The sequence below is a fragment of the Temnothorax nylanderi genome, unplaced genomic scaffold (genome assembly GCF_030848795.1).
Source record: "Temnothorax nylanderi isolate EJ_2023f unplaced genomic scaffold, tnyl_v1.0 TNYL_tig0103_pilon, whole genome shotgun sequence".
NCBI lineage: Eukaryota > Metazoa > Arthropoda > Insecta > Hymenoptera > Formicidae > Temnothorax > Temnothorax nylanderi.
In genome coordinates, this window is record NW_027249165.1 from 344,347 (window position 1) to 367,428 (window position 23,082).

At 41.7% G+C, this 23,082-nt stretch overlaps 1 protein-coding gene across 1 annotated transcript; it reads right to left on the reverse strand.

Moving 5' to 3' along the window:
* Positions 1–951: 951 nt before the first annotated feature.
* Positions 952–6,179, reverse strand: LOC139775718 (uncharacterized). The gene is made up of 8 exons (XM_071711958.1): positions 5,572–6,179; positions 3,901–4,152; positions 3,668–3,785; positions 3,326–3,572; positions 2,984–3,227; positions 2,507–2,865; positions 2,104–2,425; positions 952–1,952 (listed from the first exon to the last, which is right to left on the reverse strand). Exons 2-7 carry the CDS (start codon positions 4,141–4,143, stop codon positions 2,404–2,406), a joined length of 1,233 nt encoding a protein of 410 aa, XP_071568059.1. The 5' UTR covers positions 4,144–4,152; positions 5,572–6,179; the 3' UTR covers positions 952–1,952; positions 2,104–2,403.
* Positions 6,180–23,082: the final 16,903 nt, after the last annotated feature.

The following is a 23,082-nucleotide window of genomic DNA, read 5'->3' on the forward strand; positions in this document are numbered from 1 at the left end:
CACGCGTCACGTGCACTACCGCGCGACCGGTGAACATTATCAAATCACGTGCACGCTGTATATTTCTGCCGCGCCTGTTCTGACTGTGAAGGTGCTTAATGGTCATAAGTGTTCCTTCGCTGTACAAACTTTATTAAATTAGTGCTTGCACAACTGTTACCCAAAATCAGTTGTCTTTACTCAACGCCCGCCTTATCCCTGTCGGGGTAGAACCCACACTTACGCTAATAGGAATGTTCCAATTTACGCCCGGAATCGCCAACAATTGTATATCGATAGTTTAGAGAAATAGTTAAAATTCTCGCGGTCCTATTAAATTACTAAGTATAAAAAGCATCCTTTTTTATATAATAGTTTATATAATGTGTACAAACGATAACTAACTACGAAATACGATGTAAATGGCTATTGCAAAAACATGTATACTGCATTTCACGTTATGTATATTGCTTATAATCATATTTTTATGTATTTTTTAGTGGTACCAACAATTAACAAATCATATAAGGAAACTTAATTTTGATATATCTTTGTATTTTGATTATACATATGGAAAATACTTCCGAAATACAAGTTAGGATGTCGATGTATATCAACGTATACGTATGTACACATCGCTTATGGTTGGCCTCAACTTATGCCGAACCATAAAGATATATATATATATATACCTATATATATACTATGTATCGTAGGCAAATGGTTATTTTAGGAAAATAGCTTTTGACTAGGCAAATGCTATCTGCCTGGTCAAATGGCTTTCGCCCGTTTATTTGTGTTCAAATGCTATTTGCCTAGGAAATTGATTTGAACGCTTTCTAGAAAAATGGAAATATGTTGTAGGTAATTATTCAGAATAGGGCCTTTTCCGAATTTTGATATTTTTTGCGGCTCTCTTGGTAAAAATCTTTGTAAAAATCTTTTACAACTGGACACATAGTGCGCCTTGCAAAGTACATGCGTGAACTTTCCACGCGTGGAAAGTTGTAAACCCATGTGACATCTCATCTCGCGTGGAAGCAGAAATATGATAGAGTGGGAAGGTTCGAATACTTCGAGCTATTTTATTCTAAAAGTTTATATATTTTTTATTTTATAGAGAAACGATGGATTCTAAAATTAAACATATAAAGATTATAGTGTAATTTTTAAGAGGAAACAGCGGACAAATTCTGCCAATATTTATAGTAGCTTTCATGAGTTTATTTCAGAACAGTATAAAAATAAATTTTTACAACGAACTTTACGGAAAGCTGTTTTAGAAACTGCAACTAGAAAAAGTATCACAGGAGATCTATTTCTAAACGAAAGAAACATAAAAAAATATCAAGAATTTACTAACGATGTTATTAATGTAGTTTTTTTAGTATTTCGCTGAACAATTATTTCAAACAAAGAAATGACACCATCGCCCAAAAAATTCAAATTATAAAAAAGAAAAAAAAAAGATAAAACGGTTCGAAAATAACAAAACTATAAATAAATGTGAATATTTCGTTTTTATTAAAGATTAACTTATTTTAAACCTAATTTAGCAGATAATTTTTACAAAGTAAATTTGTAAGTATAAAAATATAAAAAGTAAATTGATTTGTCCTAACATATTAAACAAAAACTATTTTAATTGTCAGCAGAATGTATAGACGGACACGTGCGGATATCTTTCTTTCCATTGATTTACCAATTCATTAACCAATTGATTTATATCATTTATATTACAGTACATGAAATAAAACTCCTGCAGTTTAGGACATTGTTTCAAAATAACGGAACATTTATCAGGTGTATCAAGTTTCGTGTCAATAAGATGTAACTTTTTTAAGTTTTTGCACTGCGCTAGTAATTCCAACCGGTGATCAGTGAGGATAGCACGGGACAAATGAACTTCTTGCAAGTTTTGATAAGAGGAAAGTAATTTAAATAAGCTGTCATCAGTAACTGGGTATCCTTCTCTGTAACAAAAATCTTATAATTAGTACAGTACTTTAATTGCAAGAGAAAATTCATGTAACTTTTTCAAGATGCTCGCAAGAGAAGCAAACAAATTTCAATAAAGAATACAATAATGTGTGTTTTAAAAGAAAATGTAGCACACACACTTACAGCTCAAGGTCCACTTTTTGTAAATTCTTACAGTTAGCGAGAGCATTAATACCCTGAGATGTAAGATCACATGCGTCCAGTGAATATATTACTTCCAAGTCACGACACGAATTTCCCAACTCTATTAGAACTGCATCGGTTATTAAGTCGCTATCTGCCGCTAACTGACGCATCCGTTGATTATTTTGCAGTATTTTGCAAAAACGTTCGGTTTTTATACCAGGAAGTCCAGTATTAGAAATGTCTAAATGTTCCAAATTATTTAGCCCCTCGAGATACGAAAATCCTTCGTCGTCTATGTCAGAATAACTTAGATCCAATTCTAAAAAAAAATTGTATTACAAATTGTTATACAATTTACAAATAATCTTGACAATTATATACATATACTATATGCATATACCTTTCAAATTTTTGCATGTCTGAAGTTTTAAGTAGGACAGGATTTAAGCATTCTCTATCGTTGCAGTCACTTAATCTTAAATGCGTTAAACGCCTGCCGCAATAATCAAGAAAGTTTACGAAATCATTAACATCAAAGTTGCATCCTGTAAGATCTAATTGTTGCAAATATTTACATCTAGGTGTAAAATAACAAAATATATCGAACATATATTTGTCAGAGCTAATATATCGCATGTTCAAACGTGTATAGAGTAGAGGATCCCGTGTTAAAATATCAAAGCGCCTATTATTTACTTCATTCATGCGGCATAATGTTACCACATCTAAGTATTTAAATATTTTTAGTAGTATTTCATTCTGTAAAGATAAAATATAATTAATATAATACAAAATAAATACTTTAATACTCAAAGTACGAAATGTCATTATTGTAATAAATATTGTGATGAGAAATAGACTTCTTAGAATACTTTACAGGAAGCTCAGATAAACTGCAACGTGATAGCTCCTTGGATTCATCCAATGAGAGTTTCCCTCTCTTGGCACAATTCGGATTACTTTTCAAGAAAATACGACGCGGATATCTCTGATCAAGAGGTTGCTCATAACCAGGGATTACCTCCTGAGATACCTTTTTGTGCTTCAAATTATTCTGAATATTCAAGTTAATCTGAATATTCAATATATTCAATAATGTATAAAAAACCCCTCTTATGTCGCTGCAAATATTATCGGAACAAATTAATTTTTAAATTAATTTTTATTATTAACAGAAAAAATGGATTCAAATATTATTTAATGTCGATGATAATAATACCTTTTAAAAATAACACAGTATTTGGAAAAATTCTGTTGCAGATAAACTATATCTAAGTGTGCACTTTCTGAATCTGTTGTTAAATTATGAACATCGTCATGGTATGGATAGTATTGAAACGAGTTATCCCACAACTGAATCCAGTGATTATTGGAATCTTGAGCCGAAATTTGAATTACGCTTCCAGGATTACATATTTCGTAAATACAGACTCTGATTGGATATACAGCTTCATGAAACTCGATATCTTTAAATAGAAAATATTATATTTACCTACTCTCTTCTCAGCAAAAGCGTATCTTCCTTAACAATATCTTATTTATTGATTTAAATATTACATACCAATATATCTTTTTTCGCTCGTCCGATCATCATCGCTTGGTATTTGCCCATCAATGGGACTCATGAAATCTATGTTTTGCCACGGAGATATTGAAACACCAGTACCATCCTTTATCTTCTATATTAGAAAATCAAAATTGTCAAATAGTAGAAAATCTTGTAACATATAATATATAGCGATTACTTTGTACAGGACTATAACAGAGATAGGTAGTATCAGAAAATACACGTACATAGAAATCACAAAAAGAGATTGGTAAATGAAATGGTTGTCCGTAATTTTGAAATTTGGGTGGCCCAATTATGTCAGGGGCAGTATGGAATATGCTAAGACTCTCGTGGTCCACGGCAACAAATCTTTTCTTCACAAATTGATAAATGAAGTCAACACTATCCTCTTCTCCTACGGATACTCTGCCGACATAGGGATATCGACTACAACTCTCGCAATATGAAGATTTATTGTGGGTTGTCATATTGTCTCTCTAAAAGAAGACAAAAAATATGAAGAATAATAATCCTTTCTTTTTTAGCATATGCTAAAATGCATTATAATATCATATATATTTATAATTATAGCGTTAAGATTATATGTATAATCTAACAATAAGCTTATCTTGCTTCCATTCGCATTGCTAAGTACTGACATTATTACATAGTCTGCATGTGTGTGTTGAATATTATTATTAAATAATTAATTATTTTAAAGAAAATAACAGTTATTTTTTAATTTTGTTAATGTAGAAAAATGTTCTTTTATAAATCTGAAATATCGGGAGCTCTGTGTTCTTCTATCACGTGGCACACACCGTGCACGAGCACAAAAGAAAGAACAAAAAAATTACACAATTTAGATTGCTCACATTCGCCAGACTTACGCTTAGTTTCTAAATGACTATAAAGTTCCATTCTACAATAGTCGTAAGAGTAGATGTAAGACGCGTAAGCAGTAAGCTATTGACTAATAAGATTTTTACAATCCAAGAATAAGGCCCGATCTACAATAGCTGTAGTAAGCCTCAAGATGTAAGAAATTGACCAATCTGCACAGTCGAATGTGAGGAGAATAATCGACTGTGATTGGTCAATTTCTTACATCTTGAGGCTTACTACAGCTATTGTAGATACGGACTAATCGATTGTAGTTGGTCAACTTTTACTGCTTACGTCTTACCGCATACTCTTACAGTTATTGTACAATGGGTTTAAGATCTTCCGGAATGTATTTTTTATCTTACTCAATGTATCTTTTATCTCATTTTCCGATACGCGTTATAACATGTTCTACCACGTGGTACTGTGTTTCACACGGTAGAAGAACATACGGCATACACACGTTCACGTGCACCAAAGAAAAAAATTGCAAAATTTAAATTGCTTACGTTCGCTACACTTACGCTTACGCTTTTAAATAACTAAAATTTTTCAAAATGTATTTTTTTATTTATTTAATGTATCTTTTATCTCATTGTTTGATATAGGTTATAGCGATCTAACAATAAGTTACACAAAGGATCACACAGTGAATAAAAAGAATTAATTATCTACCGGAAATTTAACTCGGAACTGAATCAAAAAATTAATCAGTAAAACTAATTTCTATCGATTTTCATACTACTTACTGTTTATCAGCAAGGCAGTTTTGATTTTTTCCGTATAGAATAAAAAAATCATGAAAGAAAAGAAATGTTGGAACACGTGGTGAGCACATACTATTGCATACTATTTCTGTAGGTCCACACAGTACTGTTATTTCGTGGACGTTGGGACCTTCCACCATCTGGCACGGACGCGAGCACACAGCAGCGAACAGCCGTGTATGTGTGCGGCGGCTGTGTGCTCGGCGTTCAGCTGTGACCGGACATGGGTCTGAGCGTTGAATAATTTTCTTAAAATGTACTCACTCGTACGTATAAACGGTCGCCACTTCGTTTTAACTGCGATTACGAAGAACGCTGATAGGCCCGGTTGACTTTCGGTTGCCGTGAAATACTTCCTCTCGATCCTCAGCTTCGTCGCACTTCCGCTGCGATAATGCGTTGTTGTCGACCACGCCCTTTACGAAGTCGCGCACTAGTATTTCGGATTCGGAAAGCTTTTGCTGGGATTCGGATTAATGAGGGTAATTGACTTGCAATTGCTTTTATGAAAACAAATAACAAGAATATATATTTTTTCCTCGAAGTGCAGGATTACAATGGGTAACGCCCCGATTGCATCATCTCGCTTCACTCGCGATTTTCGTATGAAAAACGATATATTTCCGAAAAATATTCACTTCCGGATGTTAATAAGCTTGTAATTAAGCCTGCGGATAACGGTCGCGGCCGGATACTTTCCCTACTCGTCGGATGTCGAACGATTATTCACGGATCACTCGGATACGCGACGTAGACCCGACGACGGTTCGGCAGGAAAAGACCATCTAATTTCGATAATATATTATTAATCTTGTCGTACAGATCACGGTCGTAGCCGGGAACGATTCCTCTTTGCCCGATGTAAAACACAATACACGATTCCGAGAGATTCCGAAAACGATGTGCACACGGCAAAGGTTCACGAGGAAAAGACCTCGCTTCCGGGCATGGTCATGGTATAAATACAAGGGTATGCTCTTGCGCATATTTCCAAAACCAGCCAATCAGTGACTTGTCCAAACTTACGTCACACTAAGCGGCACATTTAAGCAGCGAATCTGTAATAGTCATTTATAAAAGCATTTTGAGCGGACAATATGTGAATACAAAATAATGTTGATCATTTATGTGAGAGAAAATTCTGTTTTATAAATAAATAAATATATATGGACGAAAATATATAAATATAAAAAACGCACGTGACATACGGATAAACGCTCATCGTTTCCCGAATTTGTCTCTCGTTGTAGATGTTAGAAACGTTATTGTTATTTGACGAATTTTATAATTATTTTATGTGGGTTTGTCTAAATATATAATATTACAGAAAATATTATTATTATTATTAAGAAAAAAAGAATTGTGTGCATTGAATGAAAGTCATCACGACGTACGGAAAAATTTCACACAAAACGAGATTTTAATTTCCAGTCATTTGTTATTAAAATTCTGCGAATTATTAGTTTTAATCAAAACTGGTCGGAAAACGATTGGAAAAGAATTGTCAGCTGAGACGCAAAACAAAAATATATTGTGGCGTACGACATAAAGAACTAGGTACCTATGCAGAGGAAAGATGCAGATAAAAAATCAAATAACAATAAATGCAGATATTTAATATACAGGTTTTTTATTAGTGAATTTTGACATCTTTGTTTTTTTCCTGTGATTTGCGATTGCAATCGCTCGGTTTATTTCGCGCAGCCTAATATATGTCCTAGTCCTAATGAGGCATAGTAATGCCTCTCTCGGTATTTTAATTTTCAATTGTGGTTCTATTATTTTTGCTAAGTTTTGAAATATAAGGTTTTCTTTATTCAAACTGGATCCGTGATATTTAGCAAACTCAATATTCATTATATGAGCACATTGTAATAATTTGTCACTCGGATACATACATTTTCCTCGCGAAATAACTTGCAGCCAATCTTGGTCACCCGTTGTTTCCAATTGGCGCGTTTCAATACCTAATGTTTTATCTTTGCTTTTAAATCTAAATGCTACGTATCCGGCTATATATTTTAAACCCTCTTCTTCGATAGCCTCGCTAATATTAAAATCTTCTAATTTTTGTAACAACTGTTCTTCCTCATAACTTGGAATAATTGCGCACGGATCCAGCGCAGAAGCTTCATATGCTTCATCAAAACATATCTCTCTTCTTCTTCATAACTAGTTATAAGTAACATCATCATAACAAGTAGTAACTTGTTCGTCAACATAAGACGCAAGCATATCCGTTAACACAGACTCTTCGACATCACAGCTAAGTAGAAACACTCAACGGCTCATCATTACCACAGCGTAAGTAGATATTATACTGTGTCATTACTATCTGGATATAAACTATCTAAAGCTATCCTGATTAGTCCCAGTCTACAATAGGTGTTTTAAACCCTAAGCCCTAAGAAATTGACCAATCACAGTCAATTATTCTCCTCAAATTTAACTGTGATTGAACAATTTCTTTCCTATCCTATCCTAAATCGAAACTTGGACACAGTTCTTGCATCGTGGACACCGGGCTTAAGGCTTAGGGCTTAAAACACCTATTGTAGACCGGGACTTATCGATTCTTGTCCAGTAGTCATGGCGCAGGATACAATAATATTTTCTCGGGATTGCCTTTCATCCGCCATGTCTTATTACTTATTTGCCGTTCGGAAACTACTTACACCCGGGGTGCACCCTGCCTCCACCACTATTCACCCGAGTCTTCCTTCAGGGTAGCGTTTCCGAACGCAGCCCTATACTAGCACCGCCAGTGTCGAAAAAGTGAAAAAGACGCGACTCCAGCGCCATGAAAGTGAAACTAGAGAGATGAGAGACGACGACGTATCTTAATAAATATATAAAATTTTCACATTTGGACTTTGCGTCGCAATATCTCCGCTCGTAGGACACGTAGCGGAAAAATAAAAACATTTTTCTTTATATATCGACCCCAAGCTATCGATCAAGCCTACTTAGAACTTGATCCGTTCACTCGTTATTGAGATCTGAACATCTCGAAATCTCGAGTACTCGCAACTCGTCGCGTCGCGTAAAAGAGTCACGGTCGGTCTCGCTCCGCGTGTACTTGGCGCGAGACACTACCGTGTCTCTTGATTATAAGTTCTCAAGATTGATGAAACACGTTCGATAAATATCAGCAAACTTGTAAAGATAACAGTTATCCGTGTAGTCTTAATATCCGTAGGATCGACTTGAAATTTATAGTGTTTGCATCTCTCTTTGACCCTTATGCACACTTACATTATCGGGAGTAAATAATTTGTTCGTACGACGTCGACGCGCGCGCGCGCTGCATCGGGCATAATTTCCAGTAAATGTATGCACTACAGGAGAGATATGGAGAGGAGAGGCCCTGGCACAAAGTTATGTAAGGTCAAAGAGTAAAAACGATATCTCATCCGTTTTAATAGAGTTGGTCTCGCATGCGTTTTAAGAGGCGCGCGAGGGACCGGAGATCTGGACCGCTCAAAGAGGAATTTGTGGCTGCTCGTGAGAGCACGTTGTGCCTCGCGCGATAAAGGGCGCGCGTCTTCTTTCGACAGGTATATCTACCTGCCAGCACGCCTCCTCGCGCGGACGCAGCCGCTGCCGCCGCTTCGTCCATCAATATCCTTGCCCAACATGAGATTACTTTGTATGAATAAACGCGAGATATATACCTTGTAATATGTAAAAGCTACATATAAATTACGAAAATAATTTAATGCAAAAAATTAATTTTAACCGGTACGGCGTGTCTTCTGGTTAAAATGGCGAATCTCTAAAGAGCGAGATACAAGATGCATATATAAAAATTTTCAAATAATTCATTCTCTGCCTTGTAATTTAAATATTCGAGACATACATAATTCTTTTCATGTTTTATTTAATCGAGCGTCGTATAATCCTCGTGTTGCTCTTTCTTTTAAAAACTTATATTTAGAAGTCTTGAAAATTTATAATATCAGTAATGATGTATTACTGAATGTCGTCCTTTTACTCTCATTTAATCTCATATGATATTTTCACGATAAAGCATACCGAAACATCGAAACCAGAGAATAAGTACGCGACTTCTGAGATGTCACGTTCGGTGCGCCACGAGCGTCCTGTTGGGAGACAAAGTCTTTTACCGTAAATAGTCACAGTATCGTAATTGAGACGACTCTATCGGGAGTCTTCTACCACACAGCACCAAGAAGTATGCCATCCACCTTTCCGACTACGCCGGTAACTCACTAACGCAGAGACGTTACCGCCCGTCTTCACACAAGAGAGCGGCCTTCGGGAATGCATTAACAAATTAATCTCGCTTGCTATCTCGTTCTCTCTCTCTCTCTCTCTCTCTCCCTTTCGCTCGCCTTTACCTCCGCCTTTTCGTATTCAGCCGCGATACAAGCAGCCCCGGCAGTCACCGCGGTCAGAAATTCCGGGAAGCCGTATCCACCTCACCGTCGCGCTCGACCAAATTTACGCGCACCGCATAAATACGCGATGTGATCATCGCGGGGCTGATTCAGGGGGTGTGTGTGTTGGCATTCCCGCCTTAAGACAAGCGACCGTGCCGATTTAGGATCCAATCGGCCGAGTTTATGCGTGTTTCGCAGCTGGGTGCACGGCCGGTCTTATTTCACGGTAACGTTATTACGTGAGCGAGGGCCCTCGCTACGCGCGTGTACGGGCTTGTGTGTTACGACGCGTATCCTATGTTCCGCGGGGCTTACAGGGTGTCTCGGAAACGTGGGAGAATACATATCGATGGAACACTTGCCTCGACGTCGGAACAAATCGAAATATCCTTTACGATCCTGACATTTGCCTCTCGCGTTGTCACTGTATATCAATCGTTTTCAAAGAAAAACAACATTTTTCACGTAACTCGAAAGTGCCATGCCTGATCACTCTTGTTATTATATTTATGATTATTTATTAATGATATAAGATATCGAGATAATGTTCGTATTTCTCTTATTTCTTCACCATCTTTCTTGCAATTGTGCGATCAAAATATTTGTTGATAGATGTATGGAATAATGCCTCAGTTTAATCGAATCCGCGTCGGGACACCCCGTAGACCTCTGTGATAGTGTTAGCAGCGTCCACGCTCGAAGATAGGCTTGTTCGGTAATTAGGCGGTCGGAAAGAGGCTGCGGGGGGTCCGTTTCAGCCTCGAGCAGGATCGCGTGGGCGTGCGTTACGTGAGCTTAAAATGTTGCCGACGAAATTGACGGCGACTCTCTAATTAAGCATGCGACCGAATTATTCTACGGAACCCTGATAATTTTCTCACCTTTCTCGCGATTCTTCATTTTCATTCCTTGCCATCGTATAAATAAAATTTACACTGCATATAATCCGCGTATTATGAGTTATAATCAAGGATATAATATATGTATGTGAGATATAATATATTTGTTTTGAAATTTATGATAATTTTACTGCATGTAATTTAAAGATAACGTCCCTAACGTATAATCAATACTATAGAGATCGCTTATTCGGAATTAATATTATTTAATCATTCAAGTATCTCCTGTTGAACGATGATAATCATAAGAAGATTCTAAGAAGGCTTCTATTGTAGTTCACAATGCGGAAAGAAGACTATCGTCATACGTAACTTTGCTTTGTGCCTACAAGTGACGGCGATCAGTCGTCAGTAGCGTGACGGAGAAAGGACGGTCGCGCAGCTTCTTGCGATGTATCATAGGATGGAAACGAGAATAGACTCCCTATTCGCATCACATCGCGGTAGGAGAAGGCGTCCCTCCGCGGCGCCCACGCGCATCGCCGCGCGTCCCTCGTATGAAGACATAAATCAAGCGCTTTCGTGGACGATGCTCGCAATTACACACGCGTAAGCGTAACGTAATATATAATGACGCACGCACGGCGGTATGTACCGGGGCTCGTTATAATATACGCCTGCTTCGTTTCTGAACGGATCTCTTTCTCTCTCTCTCTCTCTCTCTTCCTTCGTCTCGCACACGAGAAAACCGACGCTAGTGTGGGAGTCGTGCCAATTTGCTCGGTATTTGGACCGCCCTTTTACATAACGAGATGCCCTTTCACCCCGCCGAGACGAACGATCGAGTTCATTCCCGTCTTTCGACGGCCCTTCGATATCTCGCGGCATGATCGGTGATAGATCGCCACACTCGCGGTTTTACGCGCGAGAGAAGAGAGTGTGAGAGAAAGGAGTGCATATTGGTTTTTTTCTAAATTAACTTTTCCTTGAGCAGAATACAAAAGAGAGAATGATATCCGTGAAAGATTAAAATTAATGCACGACTTTTAATGATATAACTAAAACATTTATTTAATATTAATGCAACGATGTGCAGAAAAATTTAAAAAAAGATATGTTTGCAAATTATACTTGTAATAGATATCGCAACCAGTACAATAGCTACATTTATCGTTCGACTACTAACCCCAAAGAAAAATGAGAAATCGTCTGGAACATATATAAAGAACTAATGCAATTATTTTAAATATTGTAAATTCTCAATCGATCATGTAATCTGTTTAGTGTTATACGAGCCATCGTTTCCACCTGACTTCTCGTGGCCTTGATTATCTCGTTACGAATTTACACTATTTGCTATCTCACGATAAAATCTGGTTCATCGTAGATCATCAGAGAAAACCTCAATACCAGCTTCGCGAAACGTTCTACCTTCTTATCGCGTTCACATTTTCGTCTTGACGTTAGCGAGGCCTGCTCTCCACCTCGACGAAAGGTCCGGCACGCTCGTGCCGATAAATCATTCCGCGATCCGATCGATCTTACCGTTCGTGCCAGCGGATCTCGTGAAGACGATATTGTCCGATAATAAGGCCTCATTCAGACCAGGACGTCATTCTAGCACATTAGCATAATAAGTTATTTTCTACCGAGCAATATAATAAATTGGAAAAATATTTCTTATGACCACCGGTTTTACCTCTTACAACCACACGTCAAATTTTTACGTTTTTACGTGATTCATGCGAATGTATATGCACAAAACAAAGTAGATTTTTTAATAATTATTGTGTTACGTAATAGATTGTTGTTCCATATAAGAAAGAAAGGTAAATAACTTTTTTTTTATCAAGCTATGTAATATTATTATAGTGAAATTTCCGTCTGAATTAGCCTGAAGGTACCGAGCGGAGCGGAGCGAACAACGACTGTACGTTCGCGGATGTACGCAGATGTTTGCTCTGCTTTAAGGTGCCCGCTGTCGTCGAAGACAGTCAACGTTTACTCGGTAATTATGTAACCCCGTCAAACTGTTTCACCAAACAGCCGAAGACGGCGGCGTTCACACGACTCTGTACCGCGCCGGTACGGGCCGGCGACAAAAGCCGGCCCGTTACAGATCACCTGCCGCTTGTATTTGACTATCTCACGATGGCGCGATAAGAAGAGGCTTCGCGCAAATGACTTTGCCACCCCACCTCCCTCTCCGCCGTCGCCGTCCGTCGCTCTGGCCGGTTCCGCGAGAGAGAAAAGAGCGCGTAACTATCCGCGGGTTACCGTGTGAATGTTATTAACCGTCAATTACCGGGCTCGCCTTCGTAAATTCTGTAGGAAACTAGAAACTGGTTGCACCAATATTTACATTGTTACTTAGGTTCTTTTGGCTCTTCCGCGTGGATGTCATTGACAAATTCGGATTTTACAAATGCTTTCTCACGCGCGCGAGTGTCTAAAATCAATTCACGCGCGCGGCTTTCACGCCGTCGCGTGACTAGAGCCCATATCGCAGGCGAGCGTATCACGGCGAGCGTATCGCAGCGATTTTCAAGCGGATCAAGATACTTTCACGGCGAGCGTTATGGTTCACGTCGTTTGACAAAAGCGGCGCGCACCTTTCCGGGTTCACACGAATCTTAGCTCCCGGGGCCGGTCGGGGCCGTTAACAACAAATTATCTCAATTTGTTAGTGGCACGAGAGCGAGCGGCCGTGGTCTGCGGGGGTGGCGTGTTGCATGCGTGTTCCAGGGCCATAGATCAACCAGGTCGGGGCTGGCGAAGGCGTGGAAGAAAAAGGAGCGGGCGGGGCGATGCGGGAGAGACGTCCGGGATCGAAAAGCGCTCGCAAAAAGGAAAGTGGTGCACCAAACTGATGGGCCCCGTCGATGCGCAAACGCGCGCCTTAAAACATATCGCCTCGTTTACGCGTCTAATAACGCGGCGTAACGGCTCTCGCCGTTCGGCACTGCCACCAATCGATGTCCGATTTGTCGACGGCTGAAAAATCGTATCGATTTGTCCTGTCCAAATTAGTCTGCGCATTTTTTAGCGATCCAACGGCCGTTTCTTTCCATCCATCGTCGGGTCGTCCTATCCCCGACGGTCCTTCACATTTTTCTCATCGGGTCTAGTTACGAGCGTGAAAAATGACGGCCGCTTCATCACTCCGGCTAATTTCAAGCGCGACAGTGATCGAAGCGTATTCGTGTTATCTGTCAGCCGATGAATAAGGCCCGGAAGAGACCACTTTGTTGCGTTATTACATCTCGAAGCGGGCAGAAATCGGCAGGAGCGAGGACGGAGCGCGCACGGTGGACGTGTCCGGATAGATAAGTAACGAGGATCGCGGGTGGAAGGCGACGAACGAAAAAAAAAAACCGAGAGTACGTGCGTCGTGCATATGCGTGCCCGTGTAACATATTATATGCGTTGCGCTCGAAGGGGCGGAGGAACGTTAAACCGAGAAATATATATAACCACGAAATAGATCGCCAGGTGCGTGGGTGCCCGTGAAAACAACATGGCACGGCGGTGGAACGGAGGTGTTACAAAATATGAAATTGAGCCCATTTGTTCCAGTGGTCTCTGCGAGAGTCCGGGATCGCGCTGTGTGCCGCAGGGGACCCTGTTTGGGTCCTCCGCGCACTTCGCCATCCCTCTTACCTCCTCCACGAGTGCCTCTCTTCTTCCTCTCACCGCGAGAGAGCAAGAGAGAGAGAGAGAGAGAGAGAGAGAGAGAGAGAGAACTCTTAGCTCTCGATACCATAAATCCTTCGAGGTGTTAATACGTTCACACACTCAGCGGTTCTTTCGAGCGTGGCACCCACCGGATCTGGCCCCCACGTGGAGAATCATTCGAAGACCTCTCCGTGGCCTTTGTCCTCGCGATATACCTAGCTTATTTGTCTTAAAGCGCGCACTCTCGGAGATTCATGGCTTAAACGCGAAGCGCAAATGAACGAAACAGATATGGACGTTAATACTAATTGTATTCAACGATTATCAATTTCTGACTTGAACTTTGAAGAATATCCGCATTAATAATCAATCTACTGGAAAAAAGACAAATCGCATTTTATTTTGCTATTTCTAAAATGTTCCTACAAGTAAAACTATAAATCAAAAATATTGTGAAAGTTGCTAACAATAAATAACATATTGCATTTTTTGAGATGATACGTGCATTCGTGAAATATTCGGTTTCTGAGGATGGAGCCCCTCTGCCTTCCCCCTCGATCCCCATCGCACTCGTTTAGGTGATGCTTCGGAATTTTCGCAACGCGCCGTGAAACATAATAATTAGTTCCAGTTTAGCGAGGTAATGAGTGCCGGGCTCCATTACAGTGCCTCATAATTGTAACCAAACCCCTATTAAAATCGACCTTATAAACGTGTGCTCCGCACCATGCCCCGTCTCCCTCGCTACGATACCCTGGACCAACTGCAGGTCGGACAGCACTATCTTCGTTGAATCGCATATCCTCTCTCGCGCGCGCCGTGCAACGCGGATAACACCCTATAATTTCCGACATACTATACCGCCATGGCGTTATCCGAGCGATCCCCACGAATCGTCGGTCGATCGTCCGGCTTCACTAGATTTCAAGATGGGATTTCAAGCGGGCGCATCAATGAAACGCGGATGTTTTCGCCAAATTTTAAATTTATAAATCAAACCAAAGAAACAACTGTCGACCTTTTACAACTTTCTAATCTGAAATTACGGGACTACATTAATTAATTAATGATTATATAATTGCCAATGTTAAATGTTAAGAGAAAAAGAGTACATATGTTTTCAGTAATAATTAATATAGGTACTTATAGTTCACTTATTATTATTTCTAAATATTCTCATACAACGAAGATACACCTGACAGAGAGAGAAATAACAATAGTAGGGTCAATGCGATATCACTCGCGAATCGCTCGTGATCCACGGACATCAGCAATTATCGTTAACGGTATCTAATGATATTTATTACGCTCGTGCTTCGCGGCGATTACTCGAAAAGGCACGGATGAAAATTTACGAGCGTGAAAGTGCGCGACGGTGATAACGAGAAATTTTGAGACGAATATGAGTTACGAGGTTTGGCGCGCGTCGCAACGAGGGCGATAAATTCGTCGACGAGGAGCGCGCTTGAGTTCATTTGGTAACGGAGGTTTGTTTTTGCCCCCTCGCCGCTCCGCTCCACTCCGCTCCAATCCGCTCGCGTACGTCGAGCACTAACTCTCACGACTTATGAGTTAGTGCTCTGGGAGAGGCACGCCGGGGCCGTTAAAGATTTAGTGCCGGCCGTTAACGGTCCTCGGCGATTTGCATGAGCGAGTCGCGCGAGTGAGAGAGTACTCGCGAATTCGCGCAAATTTCATTTCCCTCCTTCCGTCGCATCGTCCCCTCCGCCTCGCGAAGTTAATGTTTCCTTGAAATTTTTCCGAGAGCAGTTTGTGCGAGAGAAATAATGTGCACGCTGTAATACTGGCCGTGTAATGATTTTTATATAAATTATTATAAATTTTTAGCAAATTTAAATTGCTTAAATTGCTTGATGACGAATCATAATTATTAAAGTTGTTAATAAGACTGTTACAACACTTCAAAATATTCATTCTATTATATGCTTAGAGATCTTGACGCGGAATTTATCACTCCATTTCCAGTTTTAATTTTTCGCTCACGGTAGTCTATCCTGTAACACTCGAATAAAACGCGTTTCACCGCAGTGAAACGAAGCGACATGCGTGCAGACGGCAGGAATCCGACTCTTGCAATTTATACACGGTATCACGAGGCATAAATTAATACCATTAGACGGAGGGCACGATTGGCGCGCGTTCCCGGGACGGATGGGAGATCGGATCGAAAGCTCGCACTCGTACCGGGAATCGTCAAACCGCAAACAGCGATATCTATCCGCGAACGTTCGTCGGGTTTCGTGCTAAAGACCCATCGGTTTATACCGACTTCCCGACGATCAATTATTGTCCTCCTCTGTCGGTGGCTTTCGAAGACGCTCATTTTCACGGATCCGTATGACTGACTCAACGATCTCTCCTCGTCGGGACAATCTTCTGTACCGTCAGGAGAATCGGCCGAGGCGATCGACAACGCGATTGATCTCTCCGTCGACGAAAATCGACGGGGTTCGCGACTTCCGTGCGGACAATAGGTACTCGACCGGCGAGAGACACGCGATATACCGCCAATAGGCGACGAGCAGAGGTCGACGGGTCATCCGCGATCCGTCGAGATAAGGGGCTCGGAGCCGCGATTTTACTGCGAGCGGCGCACTTGAAAGCGGCGCGGCGCGGCGCGTAGTGCCGGCATCGGCTCGCGTGAGTTTCCGATCCGGATTATATTAAGATAAAGAGGCCCGCGCGCGGCGCGATGGGCGTGACGGAGATCTCGTTACATTTTCGGAAAGGTGAAGAGGATAAGCGCCGATCGCGTAAGGCGGCGAGATGCGAGCGAAAGAATCGCGCGAGGGAGAGATGCTTCATCTTCGAGAAGGAATGCGTGGACCTCATTTTTTTACATGATCGAGAATGTACACTTACACGTACCTACATATATTTAACAGGCGCGTTTGTAGAAACATCGGGGATAATAACTTGTAATAACAAATTTGTTTTTAGCTTTTACAAATTAAAAATTCAACAAACGTAATTAAACGCGTAGGAAAATTATGTGAATAATAATTTCCCAAAGTTGTAGGCTAAGATAAGAGTGATCATAAATATAAGAGAGATCATAAATCTTATTTGCACGAGGACAAGAATATTCAGCTCTCTATCGCAGAAATGCGAAATCAATTTATTTTAGAAAAAATAAAAAAAATTGTTATATACACCTAGCTTTTCACACTCTTCGTGGAAATCGTATATTTCTCTGCAATTTTTGAAAAACCTCGAATTTAAGAGTGAACTCGAGATGGCCTTAGCATCCTTAATTTGCTCACTGAGAAATTTACTCTTCGATTCGCGCGACGGTGTTACGTGGTGCATAAATAAACTTCGGGACAGTAATTAGTTACTCCGTTAGTTTCACGAGTGGACAGCGCGCGGTTTGTTAACGCGGTATTTCGCGTGAGATTGTGGGCGGCGAAGTGCGACGCTTCCTACCGTTCACGTTCGCGGCCTCGAGATTTGCGGAGGCGGCGGATTCATATGGGGAAACGTGTTCCCGATATTACCGTTGCCCGATCCACTTTAATCGCGAATATTTTCTATCAGAACGCGAGATAAGCATCTATAATTTTGAACGGAGGCTCGCGGAATCTCGCGTCGAGACTCGCTCCGTTGTCGATCCTGCGTTACCCGATCGAGAGAGAGAGAGAGGAGTATAAAGGGTGCCGACAGGCATTGTCTGGCGTTTAGTGCTGGCCCGACCTTTGCTACATGTATCGGGCCCCTTCGGCATCCCGATGAGCCTCGGGGCTTCTTAAACCTTCGAGCTGCTCAGCGCGTCCGGCGTATTCGCCGAGATGTAATACTCTTACGATTATTTTCCCTGCATTTTCTCACTGACTTCTTCCCATGTCTAATCGATTCAAGTTATTTTATGTGTAGCTGTTTCGTATGCATAATTAGTACATCCAAATCTCAATATTTATCGTTATGGAATATTAGATTTTATCTTTAAATAATTTTTTGAAAAACATATATAATTATGGATCGGCAAATATAAGAATACAAGATATATAAGATAACATAAAAATATTTCAAACTTTATTTCTGTTTGCTGTGGAGACTCGCGTTTAATATTGATGACACATTCGGAAACTGGCTAAATATTCTCCTAGAGAGCGATACAAGTTAGCTGAGTTTTAAAGCGGATTTCGCTCTTTAGCTTATCGCGACATCCGATTCGCGACATATTGCCAAGCCGTACGTTGCGGCATTTTCGTTTTAACGCCCGTCGTCGCGCGTCATTAGAGGAAAACACTCTTCGTCTCCTCCTTTTGCTTTAACGGTCCGATAATGGATGACGGTTTTTATCTCGTAAATTTTTTCCGATAAACCCATCGTGTCGCCGCGCTTATGCCCCGACCGGCCGGGTGCTTCGACCGGCCATTTCGCGTTTGCGCGCCGCGTCCAAGAATTCCTTCCTGGGAAATTAAGCGGACTTTCAGAAATCGACGTGCACCTGGGGGGTCGTGGCAGAACACTCTTTAAACAGGGAACGTTACGTGCACTGTGCAAATGTAAGCGGCCGTTACTCCCTGACCTCGTCGTATCTTCTGTTTCCCAGTTGACACCGCCGTATACGCGTTAACTAAAGAATAGGATAAACCTGACTTTCTGTGCGCCGTTTTATGGATTTACCCGTCGAGTCATAAAGGATAACGTCGCGCGCACACGGGGAACGTATTACATTTATGTATGCGTATATCACGTATCTGATTGTAGGAAAACGGTAGGATATTATGTCGATTATTAGCGTCGCAATGATGCTAGACAACCGCCGCACCGGCGGGGCTTTCTTACCTTACTGCAAATTATCACAGGCTCACATCCTTAGGTTGAATATCCCGAGTCCAGATTACATCCAGGTTCGTCCCTGAAAAAGAAGACAATGAAGAATATAATAAATAAATTGTTTTTTCGAAAGTAAAATTTATTAATCGTACATATTTTATCCGAGAACTTGGGGGTGTTTGGGGCTACATAAACATCCCAGCGGCAAAAAAAATAAAGCTCACATCACAGTAATTTTTATGTGCTTCTTTCGTTTTTAAATATTTTTTGGTTTCTCCTTATTTTTCTCAGAAAATCTATCTACATATCGTCTTCAAAAACTGACAAATTATAAAACAATCAAAAATATGCAATGTGTAATTAATAATGATTTTTAATTAGGGTATAAAAATAGCCTCAGGTTATGCACAAAAAAATGAGGCGCCCGTTCTCGGGTTAAAATCGCCTTCGTCATCGGCTTATTACATGCAAAGAATATTATCTAATATTTATTTAATTACCTTTTTCGTAGAACTTTAAAATATAACAAAAAGTTGTGAGAGACAGAAAGAAACATTTCTTAATCCAAAGACTCGAGCTTTTGCTCTCTCTCTCTTTCTCTCTGTCTCTGCTTTTCTCTTCGTATCCTACCAATTAAAGACTAAAGATAATTAAGTGCCTTTATGAGATGACGCGCATCGGAGCTCGATCAATGACGCCCCGATAAATCGCAGATACGGGATGGGTCACTACACGCTCGCTGGCAAGATGTCCGGCCGGCCGACCGGCCGCGCGCGATTGGTCTTAATTTTTCCCAATTGATTCGCGCAATTACCGATTATTAATGACCTCGGTGATTAGCGGTGCGCGGCGAGCGCTCGCTCTCAGGTCGCTCTCAGGCCGGGACGCGCCTGGACGCGCCGGCAAAAGTGCCGTTCGCGCGAGGGATATCTCATACGTCAACTTATTTACGTTGACATACGCGCGAGTCTCGCGCGCACGGGCGACGCGACGCGACGCGACTCGAAGCGCGGGTCGTAATAAGGCGTGTGTGTGTTTATGGTAAATATGCGGATCGCGTTGCCTTTTACATCAGATTTCTTCCGCGTTCGCGCGTGTACTTTGTCAGTGTTGGAGCCGCTAACATTGACGGCGCGGCGACGATTCTCGGGCCGCGGCCCGAACATGGCGTGCCGGCTGCCGGTCGGCAATGCATAAGCGCGCATTATCCAAAGATTACGATTATTTTATAGCGCTATACGCGCGAGTCGTAAAATTCACGTGCCATTTTAACAACTGGCTTCCTGCTGATGCGGGTCCGTGTAGCGGACGAGCGAGCGCGGCGAGCGATGATCGCGGGGAGAGAGAGACGGGGGGAGAGAACGCGCGACCCGCGCGCGGCCCGAAGGTGGATGGTTTTTAATTGATAAATAAATCACGGCGCGCGCGACACTGATTGAGATTCGCATTCGACATTCTCAATTACCGTCACCGACCCTGAACCCCGTTGCGCAGCGCCACGCCGCGCCGCGCTGCGCCAAGCCGAGCCCTTTCCAACGTCGCGTCGGGCCATTTCTCGCCGTTCGAAATCTTGTTATTGGCGAACGCTTCGCTCTATCGCGATCCGTCACCACCCAACGAACGCAACGAAAGAAGAACTGTCTAACCACGCGCGGCAACGTGAGGCAAATGAATAAATAAAGTTCGGCGTGCATTTCTCTCTTGCATCGAAAAGTCTCTAATAAGATGAATGATTTATCGGGTGAGCGAGGAAGAATGAGAAATTCGTCGCCGTGAGCCTCGTGACATCTTACTGTCCTTTCGCACACATAAATCTGCTGTTATGAAATTTTTCTGTGGTTACGTGGATCTATGAGTTATGAGATAAACCGTTATGCAACAAGACGTTATTCACTATATGAAATGATAATTAGATCCGATGTTGCTACGAGAAGTGTATTGGACAATAAAGAGTAATGTCAGGGTATCCCAGAAAGGCCCACGGATTTTGGATCAACTTCGAGAAAAAAATCTCCAACATGTCCATCCGCGCGCGATAGAAATTTGATAAGCGCGGTGATTAAGCGCTCCGAGGGCACTCACAATGGCGTCCGAAAGCCCATATAAATAGCGAACACACGGCGTCGAGGGCGATACGAAGGAGTTACGGAAGTCGTGCGGCGATCATTCTGGTCCTCACAGTGGGAGCGTTTATGTTCTGACAATTTCCAGGCGTGCTTTAGGGGCCCGGCCGATGTCTTTTGTGTGTCAGCCCGATGCGCCGTCGAGCTGGCTCCGCGAGCCTCCTTTGCCTTTACGTTGCCCGGTAGTCGAGGTATTTACCTACTTACGCCTGACACACGAGAGCGCGTACACGTTGTCGAGACATAATGCTCGAGAAATATGAGCTCACGACCCCCCGGTAGCGCGGATTCCTATGGCGACGTGAATAAAACGCGCTCACCGCTCGGAGAACGGTCTCGTTGCGTCACGTATTAGAAGCCTTGCCATAGTATCAATTCTTAGATATAGTCATGAGATATTTATGTACCTTGGAAAGAACGCTCTTAATCAAAATCTCGTTCTCTTTGTGTGTGATGTCAAGTCTCTTTTATATAACATATCTACATATTTGTCAGACAAAGAATAAATAATAGGGTATAATTACTACTAAACCAGAGTAAAATAAATGAAAAGAATTGTAAAAATTATGTTTAACTGGTATGATAATATATGCAGCAGTGCAGTCAATTAAAGTTATATGTAGTCAACAATATTAAAATGTATGTACTCTTTCATCTGTTCACTGCTGCATATATATTATCATACTAGTTAAACAGAATTTTTACAATTCTTTTCATTTATTTACTCTGCTTTAGTGACTTCATCGAATTATTTCAAAGCAAGTGTCGTCAAAAAATTATAGGTATGATACAGTTATTCTATATTGGTTATCATACAATGTGTTCTTAAAGAGATTCGCCGCACGATACCCGAGAATGATCGTCCGCGAAATGACTCAATCAACGAGGCGATTTACACATCGTCAGCGCTGCCTCCTTCGTGCTTTTCCTCCGTGTTCCATCGCCGTTCACTACTTTCGTAGGTCTCGTCGACGACTTCACGATCGCTCGTGAATCGCGATACAACGCTGGAACGGGTTCGGAGGTTCTGCTTCCCTTGTGCAAACCGCAGTAGTGGCCTCGCGACCGCTTCAGTGACGCTCGGCGTGCACGTGTACACGTTCCTTCGTGCGAGCACGCACGCGTATACGCGTTCGCTGTAAGCGAAGATAAAACACGTCCGATGCAATGTCGCGGCAGGTACACAGGTGCACAATGCGCTCTCGGAAAACGACATAGAGAGAAAGAGAGAGAAAGAGAAAGAAAGAAGTACCGTATAGTAGACTACTTAAAATGCATTGGCAATAAGCCACGTCGCGTTACGCGTTGCAGACCGTCCGCCGGGCTTGCGACTAGTATCCACGGTATCGAGCCACTCTCGGTGGAGCCATAAGACTTAAGTCGTCTCGTCTAGTCGCATAAGCGGTCTCACCGACGGCGACGGCGGCATTTACACAGAGAAGAAGCTCGAAGCTTTTCTGCGGACGCGACAGAAGACTTACAATTAGAGAGTGAAAGGGTGATGTGAGAGAAGCGACGCGAGTTCTGACGCAGCGAAGGCAGTCGCATTTAATTGCAAGATCAAACGGGAGGGATAGACGCGCGGTAGAAATTATTATAAAAGAAGAGAGTATGCCGATTTATATCGATGTTGAACAGCTTCTCGACTTTGGATTATGGGTAGAATACGAAAAGGAAGACGTCGAGAAAAAGAAAAGAAACGGAATAAATGGAATACTTCGCCAATCATCGCGCATTTTAACGAACGGGCACGAACGGATCATCGGGGATCATTATGCTGCATGCCGTTTCGTCATTCCAATTTTCATGCGTATCCTCAGACACGAAGTCGACGTGTTCCGTGACCCCGTCGCTCTGCTTGTCCGTAATTAATTGAGAATGCTATTAAAATTATCGGACTATCGCTTCGCGTTGCCCATAAGCGCCTCGCAT

Coding starts and splice junctions, on each gene's coding strand:
- LOC139775718 (XM_071711958.1), bottom strand. CDS start 4,143: ATGACAACCCACAATAAATCTTCATATTGCGAGAGTTGTAGTCGATAT. Junction 3,786..3,900: donor TCTCTTTTTGTGATTTCTAT/GTACGTGTATTT, acceptor TTTCTAATATAG/AAGATAAAGGATGGTACTGG. Junction 2,426..2,506: donor GACATGCAAAAATTTGAAAG/GTATATGCATAT, acceptor ATTTTTTTTTAG/AATTGGATCTAAGTTATTCT.